This window comes from Hevea brasiliensis, chromosome 13 (genome assembly GCF_030052815.1).
Source record: "Hevea brasiliensis isolate MT/VB/25A 57/8 chromosome 13, ASM3005281v1, whole genome shotgun sequence".
Lineage (NCBI taxonomy): Eukaryota > Viridiplantae > Streptophyta > Magnoliopsida > Malpighiales > Euphorbiaceae > Hevea > Hevea brasiliensis.
Genome location: NC_079505.1, coordinates 64,758,613 through 64,775,775, shown reverse-complemented (window position 1 = coordinate 64,775,775; position 17,163 = coordinate 64,758,613). Strand labels below are relative to the sequence as shown.

At 37.1% G+C, this 17,163-nt stretch overlaps 2 protein-coding genes across 2 annotated transcripts; both read right to left on the bottom strand.

Moving 5' to 3' along the window:
• Positions 1–2,847: 2,847 nt before the first annotated feature.
• Positions 2,848–3,845, bottom strand: LOC131172173 (early nodulin-like protein 12). Its single transcript, XM_058133119.1, has 2 exons — positions 3,659–3,845; positions 2,848–3,062 (listed from the first exon to the last, which is right to left on the bottom strand). The coding sequence occupies exons 1-2, from the start codon at positions 3,843–3,845 to the stop codon at positions 2,848–2,850; spliced, it is 402 nt and encodes a 133-aa protein (XP_057989102.1).
• A 944-nt stretch (positions 3,846–4,789) lies between these two features.
• On the bottom strand, positions 4,790–9,964 carry LOC110648698 (uncharacterized). Its single transcript, XM_021803027.2, has 10 exons — positions 9,878–9,964; positions 8,252–9,227; positions 6,680–6,764; positions 6,479–6,574; positions 6,230–6,382; positions 6,031–6,138; positions 5,791–5,910; positions 5,382–5,507; positions 5,197–5,280; positions 4,790–5,093 (listed from the first exon to the last, which is right to left on the bottom strand). The coding sequence occupies exons 2-10, from the start codon at positions 9,205–9,207 to the stop codon at positions 4,968–4,970; spliced, it is 1,854 nt and encodes a 617-aa protein (XP_021658719.2). The 5' UTR covers positions 9,208–9,227; positions 9,878–9,964; the 3' UTR covers positions 4,790–4,967.
• Between the last annotated feature and the right edge of the window lie 7,199 nt (positions 9,965–17,163).

Here is a 17,163-nt window from a genome sequence, read left to right as displayed (position 1 = left end):
GCCGAGCTTCGAGCCTGACAGGTTCGAGCCCGGGTCGGCTTGAATACACACCTAATTGCTATTAGATGTACAAAAATTTTATTTTTTATAGTTTGATTTATTTGTTTTCAATGATAGGTATTTGATCCGGTTTAGGAAAGCTATGAGTTTTCAAAAAAAATTTTAAAAATTAATTATGATTGATCTAGGTTGTATTAGCTTAGCTTTGTTATGAGATTTGGCTCAATGACGCAGTGGTAAATAGTTAACTATGGCACAAGTGTTTTCCCTTCGTCTTTATCTCTCTATAGATACTAGTAAAACTACTCTTTCTATGCCACTCAAGTTCTCCAAGGGAACCAACAAACCCAATAAGTTGATTTATGCTCCTAGAAAATGTGAATTGTTTGTTTGCTTGATTAGAAAATGTAGAAAGAGAAAATTGTTTATTGGTGGGAAGAATGTATTTTCTGGTTGTCTTAGTCTTTTGTTATTGTTATATGGCTTCTTTAGAATTAGAACTTCTTTAATTTTGTGTTGCTTGTGACTATGAATTTTGGTTTATTTGATGATAGTTATCTTTACCATTGTTGTGTTTGAAGAAAAGTATGATTTTTCAGGTCATCTTGATACATTTGTATTATATAGGTATTTTAAGGTACTTTTTATTGCATTTCACTTGCATTTTGTTAGTTAATTGAATGATTTTTAGTTAGTTTCACTATTAGGATTTTGAGTTGATCTTGCTTAATTTCTTGATTTCTGTGTTTTATTAGGTAATTTAATACAATCTTAAGGCCTAGAGCATAATGAAACAAGTTGGAAAGTCAAAGAGCATAAGTCAATCACTAGGAGGATTACACAGGCCGTGCACTGGGAAGACCAGACCCATGCAACTAGCTGCTAGGAAAGAACAAATGCACAGGCCATGTAAGGAACCTCGTGTAATGGTCCCTACCCCGTGTAACCTTCTATTCCACCATTTGATGAAGTGTTTCATGCCTCCAGAGAGTTACATGCCCTGCCTTGTGTAATGGTCCATCGGTCATGTACTTTGTGCCAGCACAGACTCCAAATCGACTCTAGCTCTATTTTGCATGACTCTGGAAGACTTCTGAGGCCTCCGGGACTTTGAATTAAGAGTTTTTATGCCAGATATAAATACAAGAGGTCATAAACAAACCAAGGATTGCACCTTTTACATTCAAACTTAGGTTTTTAGCAATTTGGAGAGATTTGCACCCAAGTTCTTGGGAGAGATTTACAGCCGAAGCTCTAAAACTTCAAAGCTGCAAAGTATTCTATCTTGGTTCCTTTGTTCTATTTTTTCAGATATTTTCATATTATTGTTTTATTTTTAGTTTGAACTCACCATGAGTGAGTAGTTCTCTTAATTTTAAAATTAGGGATGTCGTACTCTCAATTTAGTTATGGATTTACATTAATTTTATTTAATAAATTTGGAGTTTTGCTCTTTGATTTAATTTCTTGTGATCTTAATACATGTTTTATGTAAAGCTCTACTTAGTTATGATTCTAGATATTAATTGAAGGACTAAAATGTGAAGATTAATATTAAAAAAATAAGATATTGAACTTAGGGTTTTTTACTAGAGATAGACTGAGATCTTATGTGGAGTTTATAATTAATCAAAGAGGTTAAAGGATTTTAATTAAGATTGGTCGCCACGAAAATATGATTCAAGTTAATTAATATACACTTTGAGTGCCTTGAGAGAGGATTTAAGATAATTTAGGATTAATTTCTTTCAAAGTAAAATTTTTCCAATTTATTAAATAAATAAGATTAGATCTATAATAGATTGAAATGTAAGCCCCTAGTTCTGGAATTGTTTTCATTAATTGATTATTTTAGTTAAATTGTTTTGCTTTCCCTTACTTCATTAGCCCTAGTTAATTTAATTAGTTTCAAAATCTTATCATCATAATCAGTAGTCTAAATAGTTGCAATTGCTATTTAGTTTAGTACTTACAAAGTTCTTTGTGGGAATGATACTCACTCATCAATCCCTTGCGCAAAACCCATAAATTGAATTTGGAGGTCTCTCCTTATAGATCTAGTATTTACATCCTCTCTCTCTCTCTCTCTCTCTCTATGAAGGTCTTAGAACTAAAATTCGCCACTTCACTTGATCTTCTTTAAGGTTATTTAATCTGTTAAATTTGCTGCTTCACTTTATCTTTTCTAAGGAAAAGCACATTGATGAAAGAGAATTTCTTTTTTCTTTTAAAAATACCATGTGGTGTTGCCATGTCATCAAATTGTCAGAATTTTAGATAAGAAAAGGTGAAAATGACTTCTTGTTTATCAAATAGAAGTTGAAGTACTTTAAAGAAAAAAAATTGAAATTGAGTGACTCTATGGTAATAACTCATAAAGTTGAGTGACCGTTAGTGAAATTTAGCCTTTTATTTTCACAGATATTAAAAAAATATAGTTAATATAGTTTAAATAATAAATTTTGCTTAGTATCTTCCTAACATGTCCTTCACTCATATTACTTCATTAAAAATTAAATAACTCATTTTATTAAATTATTATTAAAATTAAAGAATTTTACTTTTTCAATAAATATTAAATAGGGTATATCAGTAAGCTAAAAAGTAAACTACTACTTTAAGAAGTAAAATAGCATATAATTTGAGACAAATAAAAAATAAAAGTAAGTCTATCTTTATGGGATTGAAAGAATAATTGATTATCCCAGAATCTCATAATTTATATATGTCATATGAAAAGCAAATTGACCAGTACTGGACCCAACCCATCAACGTAGCAACCAAGTTTCCAACCCTCAACCCATGGGCTTCACCGCATGGCCCTGATGCAAGAACCGGAGACTTAAACTAACGAGCCTCAGAATGAACAACCACAATGAGCTTCAATCCTTTCTCACAGTGCCCTTGAGTTCCACTGATAAAGGAGAAGGGTCCTGAATGCTCCAACTCCATTTTGGTGAAGCCATCTTTGTGTTGTTTGATTGGGTTTGATGTGTTGCACCTATCATACCCCTTCTCTGTAACTTGCAACACTGATTCTGCGTTGAGATCATATTTCCACACTAGAAAACAAAGAATCAATGGAAGTACGAGGAAAAAAGAATTGATATCATATTTTCATTTATTATGAATTCAAGATATAAATATATGGATTTTACTTTTTAACATATAAATTCAGAGTTAAGTTAAATTTATTTTTGAGAACGCAATATTATATATAAAATTAATTTAAAAAATGTGATAATTTATTGAATATATATTTGGAGGGTTAATATTATATATTCAAAAAATAGATAATAGATAAACTACAAACTTTTTTTAAAGTGTCAACACTATAAGAATTTATTAAATAATATATAATGAGAAATAAATAATTTTAATATTTCACTTGAAATATATAATGATAAAACGATAGAAACTATTTTTGGGAGGCCAATAACTAAACTAAAACGATTTGTGTGTGTATATGTGTATGTATGAGGGTTGGGGGTTAAGGCTCCCATAGGCCCCCTTCCTTCATCTTGATATAGATTCCAATACATATATTGTATCTTAAACCAATGATAAATCTAGTCTAGTTAATATATGTGTGTAATACATGGAAAAAATATTTTTCCCCCTATTTTACATAATAATTTAATAAATATATGAAAATTACCTAGAACATCTCCTACTTTGAACCGAGTTCTCTCTGCCCAAAGGTTGAGAGTGTTATTTGAAGGTGGGATTTCCCATACAATTTGCTTCCCTCCAACCAGGATTTCTATTTTGGCTTGAGAGAGAGATATACATAGCGCAAGCATGAGAGGCAGAGATGGTGCCAAAATTCTTAGGCCAAAAGCCATACTTAATTACTGCAACCCAAAAACAAATGAGAGTGGTGACTGTTAATCCAAAGCTTGAGCTTCCAAAGCTTTTCTTCTTTGGAATGAAAGAAAGAAGATGAAAGAGTGCTCTTATGGCTGTGGAAATTGGTAATCGTATAATTAAATCTTTTGCATGCAAAATTTGGTATGTGATAATATCTCTTAAATTTCCAAGATATGAGCATTGAAAACATCTTAGGAAGCTGAGCTAAAAGTTCTTTTTGTTTTTCCTTTTTTTATACCATTTTGTTAATTTTTTTCCCTTTTAGGTTGTTTTGGCGCTCTTTCTTAAAATCGTCATATGAATAAAATATATATAAAAAAAGTATATAAAACTAAGTTTTCATTAAAATATTTAAAATAACATTTTTTCAAATGGCATGTGATACCTATAAATGGGCATTGCATTACAATAATTTGTATTAATCACTTCAATATTGTGTTCAGATTCATGAATTTGAAATTATAAATTTAGATTTGATAAATATCTTCTCTAAAAATTTAAAAAATATGAATTAACAAATATAAAGACTTCAAAAAGTAAGGATTTCATGAAAAAGTAAGAATTTAAAATAACAGTATTACTTATATTATTTAAAATTTAAAATTTAAAATCAATCTAAGAAAATAAAAATTTTGTTAATTCTCTATTCAGAAAACTAACACAGAGTAACCTTATTTATTATTTTTATAATCAAATTAAAAAAAAATTGCATTCTTTGATGTAATATTAATACCAGCTGTCACTCTATGATTAGTTTGTTTCAGAGTAATGAAAGAGATTTGGTCGGTCGTTGAAAAAGAGAAAATTTACTCCTTTAGACTAATGGTCTGAACAATTCTTTCTTCTTATCTATGTGCTCTTTGATTGACTGATATTTGAACTCATAAACCTCAGTGACATTGAACAGAGCAATACGAAATAACAATAAAATTGATCAACACTTATCAATAACTAACATCAACACCTCCAAGAACAAACAAGAAAAGAACAGGACAAACATAGAACTTTGGCAGAATGTAAACTGTTCATAACAGGATTGAAAGCATGCCAAGGGAAAGAACAGCATTCACCCAACAAACAAGAATTAGAGACACCACTCATTTGAGAAGTGTCTTGACAATAGATTTCACATTGAGCTTTTTGAGATCCGTATAAGATTGTCCGCAGCCAACAAACATGACTGGTGCACCGGAGATGTAAACCATTGACAGTGCTGCTCCAACCTATGTTCACGAAAACAAATTATATATGCACCATATTTGGTCAACAAACCACTCAAGGAGAGAAAGGGGGAAAGAATTGCTTGTTGCTAATGGGATTCTCTACCTTGTCATCAATTGTATCAAACTTTGTAAGAAGAATCCCATCTATTAGTCTTGGATTGGGTGAAGTAGAGAGGTCAGCTAATTTCTGTAAAGAAAACAAAGAATGTCATTTTATAAATTCACTCTGCAGAAAAGAAGATCATACAATATCGAAGACAATAGAATGTTTGAATTTAAAAATTAAACCTGATTGAATTTCGATAGTTGATCTACGGCATCATTTCCAACCAATGCCTCTCCAACAAACAAGACCAAATCTGGATTGTTGAGGTAAACGAGCTTTGAGAGAGCTCTCATTAACGGTTCATTATCCTGAAATGCATGGCAAGAGCATCATCATCATCATCATCATCATCATAATAATAAAACGAAGCAGCATAAATGCAGTTTCAGCCATTGGCTAATAATTGGCTAATACTCAACTCAATTAAGTCTTAATCTCAATCTAGTATTCTAGCTGGGGTTGCTCTAAGGATCCACCGTCTAAAGTCTTAGATAATAAGAATATACATTTAAAAATAGGTGCTATTGGTTATTTATATGCACCAGTTAGTGCTAGTTGACCTCAGTGATAAGATATCAGCTCACAAAATACCTGCATCCGACCAGCAGTATCAACAAGAACCACATCAGAACCATTGCGTGCTGCCTCTTGAATTGCTTCCTTTGCTACAATGGCAGGATCTTTCTCATAGCCCTTTTCAAATATAGGTATCTAGCAAGAAAAGTTAGAAGTTCAATGCACAAGTTCCACCAACAACAAATGATCAACTAAACAATCCACTGCAATTAAGAGCCCAGAGAACTTGCTGTCATTAAGATATCAATTACATACCTGAAGTCTACGTGCATGAGTGCGCAGCTGCTCAACAGCTCCTGACCGGAATGTATCACAAGCAGCCATCATAACACTGATCTCATGCTGCAGGAGCCAGTATGCTACCTGCAAAGTGTAGAAATAACTTGTGTGATTAGAAAACAAAGTTCCTAAATGAGAAAGCCTTCATATACACAGAGAGTAGTATCAGATGAACCTTAGCTAGATTAGTGGACTTTCCAACCCCATTGACACCAACAAAAACAACAACATATGGTTTCCTCTGTTCCTTGGCAGCATGTACATCCCTCAATATGTCAATAGAGCGCCTAGGAGTCAATATACGAACAAGAGCTTCTTCCATTGCAGCCTGTAGCCATAATTCCATGTCGTGACAATAAACTTATTGCTATGCCAAATTGGTAAGATGCGAAAAGAAGAAACTCAACTTTCAGATGCAACCAACCTGCACTTTTGAAGATATCCTCGTGAAAGATGCCTGCTTTTTACCTTCAAGACTGGCCGCAACTGATTCACAAAGCTTCTCAGCTATCTCCTCAGCCTGTAATTTCCACAGGAATAGAACTCCATAAGCATGACAAGTAGGATCAATAAATAATGATCAACTAAGAAAAAGCTTCATATACAGTTTGGACAGGCAACATACCACATTTTTGGTCATCAACCTATCCTTGAGAGCTTTCAGAGCTGGTTCCAGATCCGACTTCTCCAAATTTGCCTTTCCTGCAATACTGAGCCAAGGAAAGCAGATGAAATCTAAATTCTATTCAAATTTCAAACAACTGCATCAATCAAATTTAGCTAGTTTCCATTCCCATTGGCTTCTCTTACTCCATAGCATAATTTCAATGTAAATCATTAATAAAAGAAATAAATTCTAAAAAATTGGTAATAATATGTCTAAATCTTTTTTGAGCTTACACTAACAGAAAAATAGCTCAACTCAACTCAACTCAACTCAACTCAACTCAACTCAACCTTTATCCCAAAAATTTGGGACCGGCTATATGGATTCTCTTTCTCCACTCTAAACAATTTTGGGTTAAATCCTCGGAAATGTGTAATCCATATCATAAGGTGTGACGAAATTTTTACTTTGATTGTTACCTACCGCAACCCTCTCCTTTATCCGGACTTGGGACCGGCTAAGCGCAAACTATTTAGGCGGAGTTAACCCAAATTGGAGCAAAAACTAATAGAAAAAGAGCTATATTAATAAAATTCAACAAAGATTTTGCATTAATGTTGGACCAATAACACAATGCACTGATCTATTTACAAAAGGGCCCACTCCCAATTCACTCATAAGGATAAGACAACAAACAGGATTCTTGTAACTAATCACCATGGATTTAAATCACGGTCGCAATTGTGGTCAATGAAAGCAGACTTGTAAAGGCCGTAATAATGGTCCTTTGCTACACAAATTTTTTTGAAAAGTTGCAAAGTTCTTGACATGGATAGATATTTAAAGTTATAATTAAAACTAAGATACACAACTAAATAATAAGCATAAATACATTAAATAAAGACATTACATCCATACTAAATGACAAAACACCCAGCCAAATATGCATTTCTAACTGTCTAGAACCTGATGCATCAAGTTTGCTCTTCTCACAAGTCATAACCCAGAAGACACAAACAAAAAAACAGTGAAAGCACACACCACAGCTGATGGCACATCATGGAGCTAGACAAACTATTACTTTGAACTATAAAATTTCATAGCATATTTAATCTCAAAATGAAAAATTTTAAAAGATATCCGAACACAAACAGAACATTCTAGCATTATCAATTTTCATAACATCTATCAGCAATCAGAAAGTATGTTAAATGTTTTAAGATCGAACAATCAAATAACGTATGTTAAAGAAATGCCAAAGCATATTAAGAAACAAAATAGAAGATTGTTGCTAGTTAAAGAATACAATGCATATCTCAAAATCTCCAAGATATAAATTTTGGACGCATGTTTACCAGTAGAAAGTACTTGGGCGCCAAACTCAAAAAGTGAACCTGTCTTATAAACAAAGGGATTAACATATTAATCATCACTAATGATATAAAAACCATACTCAGATGCTTTATATAGCTTGTCATTGAAAGTATTCAAATCTTGGAGAGAGGCTTTATGCATCGTTACCCTAAACTTGATCACCTCATAAACAAAGCAATGAACAACAATTTTTACATTTAACATGCAAGAAATTACCTCTGAAACATAGATGAAAACCATCCCTTCTTCTTAGTATCAGGCTTGCTCTCTTTCCCCACTTCCTCACTTTCATCCTCACTGTCACTACTGATAATCTCTTCTTTGTCCATCATGCTTTCACCATGATCAGTTCCCACAACCTCTATATTCTCATTCCCATTCTCCTCCAGAGGATCTGTAAAATCCAATTTTGACTCTTGAGGTGAATCGTCCCAAACCCTATTCTTTTTTGTTATCTTTTTCTTTGGGTGCACGTTGGAACCCTTGTTAACAACAGTATCAGTTTTCTTTCCACCTTTACTTCTAAGCTTCTGAAGCTTGCTTACATCAAAAGCTCCAACATTGGAGCTCGCATTTTCTTTACTGTTAGCGACAACTGCCCTAGACCCTTCAATATTAACATGATTACCATTGGAGTGTCCAGTCTCCAATTTATAGCTTTTTCCAGTATCACCATCACCACCATCATTTGCTTCACTCTTTTTCTTATTTCCTCCTTCAAACCCACCTTTTTTCACTTGCCCTTGTTTCTTACCATCAATTACAGGCTTACCCACGTGTTTGGATTTCTTCAATTCTTCAGCTCGGGCTTCTGCCTCTTTCCTAAGCTGCCTAAAAGTTTCATCAAAATCATTGTAGTTCATTCGCTTAGGATCATAAATTTCAGAAAACTCACGCTTGGCCATTGCAAGCAGTTCATCAACATACAGTAGATGGAGGATCCGCTGATACACAGCAACAAACACGAGGCCAAGCTCGTTATGGAAAGTCCATTTAAGGGTGTATGCAGCACCAGGAGCATCATAGTTGTAAGATGCTGCACCAGATCGTTCCTCCAAAAGACAAGATCGAATCAAAGTGTCAATTGGCGATCCTTTAAGAGCATTTCCAAGCTCTTTACATGTCCAGAGGATTAATCCTCCTCTAGTGAAAATAAGCAACTGCTCTAACATCCTTACCTTTCACTAAATACCTGCAATAAAGTTCTAAATTAGAAAACAAATTCCAAACAAAGAAACCAAGAAAATGAATCATGCCCAATTCTTCAGCAAAACAAACTAGGAATCGATTGATAATTTAAAAAAATAATAATAATAATAATCAAGTCGGCCTATAATTCAAACCTACCACCACTAAATTGCATAAATTTATAAATTCATCGCACTAATCGTGAATCGTAGTTGAGTACAAGATACTTCCTTTCGTTCCACAAAAGAATAAATAAAACAAAACAGACCTCAGACTAGACATATGAATATGACGATGATGATGAACTCACAAAATTTTCCTTAAACTAGAATTTACAGCAAAAAAAAAAAAAAAATACAAAGAGAATAACTTCAATTTCCCTCATAACTTGATAAACACACATCACATGCGTAACATAACTTGTGGGATACAAAATTACAAATCGCGGAAAGGTTGAGGATTTGAAATCACGTACAGGTTACAGATCACGGATTCAGTAAGAAAATGGAAATCATATTCTGATGATGCAAACTAGGAAAACCCAATCGAAGCACAACCCAAAATTTAAAAAATAAAAAATAAAAAGGCATAAAATTTCCAATTCGATCTATAAATCACAAAATTATGAGAATCGATGCGATTAGAACATAATACCCTTTTTTTTTTTTCCTGAGAATCCTACGAAAAAGGGATTAAAAAAATCAGAAACGAAAAAGAAAATTTTGAACAGGTGAAGTGAAGGGATCAAAACGACAATTTTTGGATGTTCTACTATTTATATAAGTATCGGTATTTGTGTAGGGCCGTTGGCGAAGGAAATTAGCCTAAAAAAATTATAAGTTAGTCCGCCCTTCAACCAATTTGATTTGGTTTATAATTTGAATAAATTATTAAAAATAAGTTGAAAATTATAAACATAATTGTAACATTTATTTTAATTTATAAATTAATTAAATTTATTTATAAATACAAAATTATAAATATTTTAGAATTTAATTTAGTATATAAATTAAAAGATTATTTAAAATAAGTTATAAATTATAAGTAAGCCTTTATTTGAGAGAATTTAAAAAAAAATAAAAGATTTTTAAAATTTAAAAATTTTAAACTTATATTTGGTAAGCTAAAAAGGTATTTCAAAATATTATTTTTGAAAACCTTCCAAAAATTTTCATTTTCCAACTCACTAAAAAGGTTTTTTCTATAAATTTCTAAATACTTTAAAAACTTTCTATTTTTCCTAAATATAACAAAATTATAAATATTTAAAAATCATGAAAAGTCTGATTTTGAAAAATTTTACTTTATAAAATCTTACTTTACTCTACTTCTTCTCAAACGTGTATAAAAATCATAAGTAATGTACTTTTACTTACGATTTATGTAACACCCCAAAATTTTAAATTTTATGAGCATTTTTGGTATTTTAATTTTATTTAAATTTTAGGAATTTTTTTGAGATTTTTCGGATTTTAAAAATCGGGTTCGATTTTTCAAAAATATAAACTTTGATGATTTTTAAAAATTAATTTAAAGACCATGTGGCAAAACTAAAAATATATTTGGAGTCTACGTATTTTTCTGAGTTTTCTGAAATTTTTTTCAGAATTTTTGGACATCGTTTTCGGTCCCGAGGCAGAGTAAAAATTCAACATTCTGTATTTCGAATCGAACCGGCCGAATCGAACCGGATCGGATCGGACCGGTCGAATCGGACCGGTCTTCTTCCCTTTTTCTTCCCCGCGCGCGTCGTTCCCTCTCCCTTTTCTCTCTCTTTTCTCTCTCCTCCCCTCCCCTGCCGCCGGCCAGCCGCCTCCCCTGCGTTCCCCCCCTCGCCGCCTCCCGGTATCGGCCGGCCGCCTCCCCAAGCCGGAACTCGCGAACGCCCCTCCCTGCGCCGTTTAGCTTTCGCCAAAATCCGGCCGATCCGGCCACCAATTGGACCGGGTCTTGTGTCTAAAATTATCTACTCGGCGAGAGCTTTCCATAGACACTAAGAACGCCGAAATTCATCTAGCAGTTTGTCCGATTTTTGCTCGGGAAGTTTTTAGCCCATTTCGACTTTTGGGCTAGATTTCTCGAAAACCGTGAATCCCACGAGAAAACCGAGGCTACCAGCACGCTCCACTCATCGAGAGCTTCGCAACGACATAAATTTCGAATTTTTCTGACACCATTTTTCGGTGGGTCCCACGGAACTTCGCAGTGTTTTTCCGAGCATTAAATGAGCTTAGAAAATTCTGAAAAATTTATGTACTAACCCCCGTGTTATGGGCTTCGTGTAGGTATCCTCAATTCGCGGAAATTCGACGATTGGCCAAGATGCAGTGAATTTACGGCCAAACAGTTCTGGAAAAGTCTCCAAATTTGACCGAGGTTTTGGCTAGCCCCCTATTGTCAGACGTCCCGAACGCGTTCCAGAAGTCGGAATCGACAAAGGTAAACCCGAACCTTGTTTTTACGTAATTTTCTAGTGCTTAAATAGGATTAAAAATCCGTAAAATATTCGTGGTAGCTTAGAAAATTATGATTCTTTTTGCAATAGCTTAGTAATATTGCTAAGGACCGCGGGGCAAAGTTTTAGAATTTTTAGAGCTTATTTGGGCGATTTTGCAAAATGGTCAATTATAAAGACTAAATTGAAATATTACATACTGTGATAGATGATTGATTTGATGGGCCCAGAAGGGGCTGTGTGATATGATTGAGTTGTGGATATATGGATTGTGAGTATAGAAGTGTATTTTGAGCCCTTTTGCAGGTTGGGTAGGTCCTAGGTATAGGGAAGACTCTGCCGGATTTTCGGCATGACTTAGGACGTATTGGTCTTTTTCTTTGTTTGTATTGAGTCAAATTTATTAAATGATTGTAATAAAAATTGTCAGGTGCGCCGGGACAGCCTTCTTCCTCCGCCCAGCCGCCTCAGTGACCACCGTCAAGTCTGTGAGTAGAATATTAATTTTAATTGTAATTTCGATATTATTATATGTTCAAGCATGCCCATGCATCACTTATATGCATATATTTATGTAGTTAAACTCTAGGCACGATTTATATTGCATTCATAACTGATGTGCCATGGATGTTGTTGTGGTAATTTGGAGCAGTGTGCGTGAGTTGGCGTCGTGTGATGTGGTGTGGACTATGGATAGGACGGGGTAGTCACGGCAGGTAATTATTGGGACCCGATCCTTCGAGGGGTAGTCACGGCTTGAGTATTTCGCTGGGACCCTCGATTTGGTTATTAAGTAGAAGTCCGAGCTTGAGTAATTACGGCACCAAAGTTGGATTTAAGAAAGTGTATAGGATTAACTCCCATATGTTATGATTGATACTACAGGGTGTGTGAGTGCTCCAAATTACCTTTTTGATGCTATGATGTGAATTTATTGCTGATGTTGCACTTCATTCCACAGGTTGCATTAGTTTTAGATAGTTATAGAGATTATGGTTAAAATTGATATTTTACTCTCTGTCGACGCTCACTCCTGTTCAAAAATTTTTACAGGCCACAGGAGGATATTTTTTGAGGTTAACCTGCTTTCTCCCTCGCAGGTCAATTATTACTGTTTGTATAAACTTGTTAAATCTTAGAATTTCCGCATGTGTTAGAAATGTTTATTTGATTTGGATCTGTAAACTAAATTATTATTTTGGGACCTGTAAACTTAATATGCTATGCATGTTTGATGGATTGGATGAGGGAGCTGAGCTCCCATTTATTATTATGATGATATGAGTATGTGGAGGGTGAGCTGAGCTCCCCAATGGATTGTTTATTGTGTTTACAGGTCGGGTGAGTCAAAAACTCCCCGTTGGTAGGTCCATTTTATGGCCGGACTCTGTCCGGTTGGTTTCTTGAAATTGGGCCCAAATGGGCCTTAGAGTTGGGTAAATGAATAGTTAAGGCTTACTACAGGCCTCGGGGGCTTTAGGCTGGCCCAGGTCCTAGTGCCGGTCCGGCCCATAGGTTGGGTCGTGACAGATGTGGTATCAGAGCTTAGGCTCCAGATTCTTAGGGAATGTTTGTCTAAAATATCGGGAAGAGTCTAATAGGAGTCACATGCGGAAAAATAGGGTCCACATTCGTCTTGCATTGTCATCTTTGCTTCTAGTTTCTGCTTCATATATTGTGTATAAATATGAGCCTATAAAGCTGTGTAATGTGCAGTTTTAAATTTTGTGGGCTAATGCTGCTGAATTTCAGGAAAATGCGTAGAAGCAGGAGAGGCGCCTTGCACTGAGCGGATGTGCTGACGAGGTGTCGGACAGATGAGGCGCCTGCCCCGAGGAGGCGGGGTAGGAGGCCTAGAGCTGCTCAAGTACAAGAGTAGCTACCACCAGTACAGGACCAGTCTTTTATGGCACAGGGTCCCATGGACCCCATGGCAGCTACTCTAGCTGGTCTGCAGAGAACCATCGATATGATGGCGCAATATATGGTACACCCTCCACAGCAGCAGCAGTCCACCGCACCAAGAGGGGAACCTTATAAACAGATAATTAATTTCAAGAAGTTGGTGCCTGGAACTTATGATGTGTCAGCCGATGCATATCGGTTTTTGACTTCCTGCAAAGCGGCGAAATGTAATTGATTGGTGATAGGAGGCGATAGAGTGTATGCAGCATGTCATGGGGCCTATGCCTAGACAATGGATGAATGACTACGTGTTACCTCGGATGGAGGGTTTGTCATGGGCTCAGTTTGTGGAACTGTTCATCAATCGGTTTGTGCCAGAAAGTTTCAGAGATCAGAAACAGTGGGCCTTTGAGGCCCTAAGACAGAATGGCAGGTCTGTAGATGAATATGCTCTGCAATTTGGAATTGAGCAGATATGCCCCTACAGTAGCTACAGAAACTATGAAGGTGAAGAGGTTCCTAAAGGGGCTTGACAGGAGGTATGCAAACCTGGCCATGATGTCTGGTCAGTCTTTTGATGTGGTGGTTGATCGAGCCAGACAGATTGAGATTAGCTATGCTGTGGATGACAGCGGAAGAGCAAAGAAAAACAGAGCAGAGGGTTCTTCAGGTGTTCCCCAAATGGGTACTCCGGATAGTGGTGGCCAGAGTAATTACAGAGGAAAGGGTAGGAGCAAGAGAAGTGGTTTTAGACACAGACCACAAGGATTCAGACCAGTGCGGATCGGTGTGGTCATAGTTCTGGGCAGCAGTGCAGTTCAGATCCTCCTTGGCACCTTGCGCATGATATGGAAGAGGACATTCAGGACCTTGTTTGATGGGATCGAGTATGCTTGTGTGTGGCCAACTGGTCACTTTGCTAGAGAATGCCCCGTGTTCGAGCCACGGATGGGGTCACAAGGTTACATTGCGAATGTTCCTCGATAATTGTATCCGGTGCTTCCAACATGGCGAGCGATCGATTCGATGGCCGAGGACAAGGGGACGTGGATTTGGAGGCGGTCGAGGTAGAAGTCGATCGTGGTTACGCCACTCATGGTAGGGGTAAAGCTCGAGTTTTCACCCTGACCCACCAGTATGCTAAAGCTTCAAATTCAGTTTTTGAAGTTATTCTTCTGGTCTGTTCTTATGAGGCTCGTGTTTTGATAGATCTGGGTGCTACGCACTCATTTGTCTCCCCTGTGTTTGCCATGAGGTTGGGTAGAAACCCTACAACTTTAGAGTGCCCTTTGTCAGTAGCTACCCCACTTAGTGACAACATAGATGTAGATATGGTTTTTCCGGGTAGCCCAGTAGTAGTGGATGGAAAGATCCTCCCAGCAGACTTGGTCCCTCTACCAGTAATGGACTTTGATGTAATTTTGGGGATGGATTGGTTGGCAACTCACTATGCCACTTTAGACTGCAGGAACAAAAAGGTGTATTTCCACATACCTGGTGTGGAAGAGTTTAGCTTTGATGGTGACAGGAGCGTAGCTCCATATAACTTGGTGTCAGCAATTAGTGCCAGAAAAATGTTGAGGCGTGGATGCCGAGGGTATTTGGCATTGGTGAGAGATACATCTATAGAAGGTGTCAGCATGGAAAATGTTCCTGTTATCAGAGAATTTATGGATGTCTTCCCAGAGGAGCTTCCAGGGTTGCCACCAGGAAGGGAAATAGAGTTTTGTATTGATGTTGTGCCGGGTACAAATCCCATATCCATGCCACCTTACAGGATGGCACCAGCAGAATTGAAAGAGCTAAAGGAGCAACTACAGGAGCTTTTGGATAAGGGTTTTATACGTCCGAGCACTTCACCTTGGGGCGCTCCTGTTCTATTTGTGAGAAAGAAGGATGGGTCATTGAGGTTGTGTATTGACTACAGACAGCTGAACAAGGTGACTGTGAAGAACAAGTATCCACTTCCTTGGATCGATGATTTGTTTGATCAGCTCCAAGGAGCTAGATTCTTTTCCAAGATAGACCTGCGATCAGGCTACCATCAGTTGAGAATCAGGAATGAGGACGTGTCCAAAACGGCTTTCAGGACAAGATATGGTCATTATGAGTTCTTGGTGATGTCTTTTGGACTCACTAATGCACAGCGACCTTCATGGACTTGATGAGCAGGTGTTCAAGCCATTTTGGACCGTTTGTCATTGTATTCATAGATGACATTCGTATACTCTCGAGGAAGAACACGTGTGGCACTTGAGGATGGTGTTGCGGATGTTGAGGAGCACCCGGTATATGCCAAATTTTCAAAATGTGAATTTTGGCTAGAAAGCATCTCATTCTTGGGACACGTGGTTTCTAGTGACGGCATTCAAGTGGATCCCAAGAAAATTGAAGTCAGAATGGCTGGTTGGCTTAGGCCTATACGATCACCGAGGTGCGAAGTTTTACGGGTTTAGCCGCTACTATAGGCGTTTGTACAAGATTTCTCGGGATAGCGGCTCCCTAACTAAGTTGACCAGGAAGAATGTTCCATTCATTTGGACAGATGACTGTGAGGAGAGTTTCCAGAAGCTTAAGGAGTGTCTAACCACTGCCCCTGTGTTGACACTACCTGTGGGTGGTGAAGGATACACCATGTATTGTGACGCCTCGAGTTGGCCTAGGGTGTGTTTTGATGCAGTGGAAAGGTAGTGGCTTATGCTTCAAGGCACCAAGAGGCATGAGCGTAACTACCCCACCCATGATTTGGAAATGGCGGCTGTAATCTTTGCACTTAAAATCAGGAGACACTACCTGTATGGTGAAGTGTGCGAGATATACACCGACCACAAAAGTTTGAAGTACATCTTCCAGCAGAGGGATTTAAACTTGAGACAGAGGAGATGGATGGAGCTTACGAAGACTATGATTGCACCATCCAAGTACCACCTGGGAAGGCCAATGTTGTAGCAGATGCCTTGAGCGAAAATCTTACAGCGATTTGGCGCACATTTCAGAGAGAAGAGACCATTGATTCGGGAGGTACATGAGTTGATGGATCAAGGTTTAATCCCGCATCTTTCGGATGAGGGGTATTGTTGGCTCACTTTTCGGTGAGGCCGGACTTGAGGGACGAGTTAGAGTTTCCCGGCCACGAGACCAACAATTGATGAAGATTATAGAGAGAGTACAAGGTGAAGGTGGTGAGTTTGGATTTGCCAATGATGGCGCCCTAGTACAAGGTTCTAGGATATGTGTGCCCGATGTAGACAACCTCAGAATGAAATCATGCGAGAGGCACACTACACAGCATGTGTCCACCGAGTTCCACCAAGATGTACCATGATGTGAAAGATAGCTATTGGTGGAATGGCATGAAGAGAGACATAGCGACTTTGTGTCCAAGTGCTTGACTTTTCGTAAGGTGAAGTTTGAACACGAGAGACCGCCGTGAAGCTGCAAGAGCTCCCTATCCCGAATGGAAGTGGGAAATGATCACTATGGATTTTGTGGTAGGTTGCCTCGTACCACGCGAGAATATGATTCGATATGGGTAATTGTAGACCGCTTGACCAAATCACTCACTTCTTACCTGTGAAGA

Coding starts and splice junctions, on each gene's coding strand:
- LOC110648698 (XM_021803027.2), bottom strand. CDS start 9,207: ATGTTAGAGCAGTTGCTTATTTTCACTAGAGGAGGATTAATCCTCTGG. Junction 6,383..6,478: donor GGATATCTTCAAAAGTGCAG/GTTGGTTGCATC, acceptor TTATGGCTACAG/GCTGCAATGGAAGAAGCTCT. Junction 5,911..6,030: donor CTCATGCACGTAGACTTCAG/GTATGTAATTGA, acceptor TTTTCTTGCTAG/ATACCTATATTTGAAAAGGG.
- LOC131172173 (XM_058133119.1), bottom strand. CDS start 3,845: ATGGCTTTTGGCCTAAGAATTTTGGCACCATCTCTGCCTCTCATGCTT. Junction 3,063..3,658: donor CAAAGTAGGAGATGTTCTAG/GTAATTTTCATA, acceptor TTTGTTTTCTAG/TGTGGAAATATGATCTCAAC.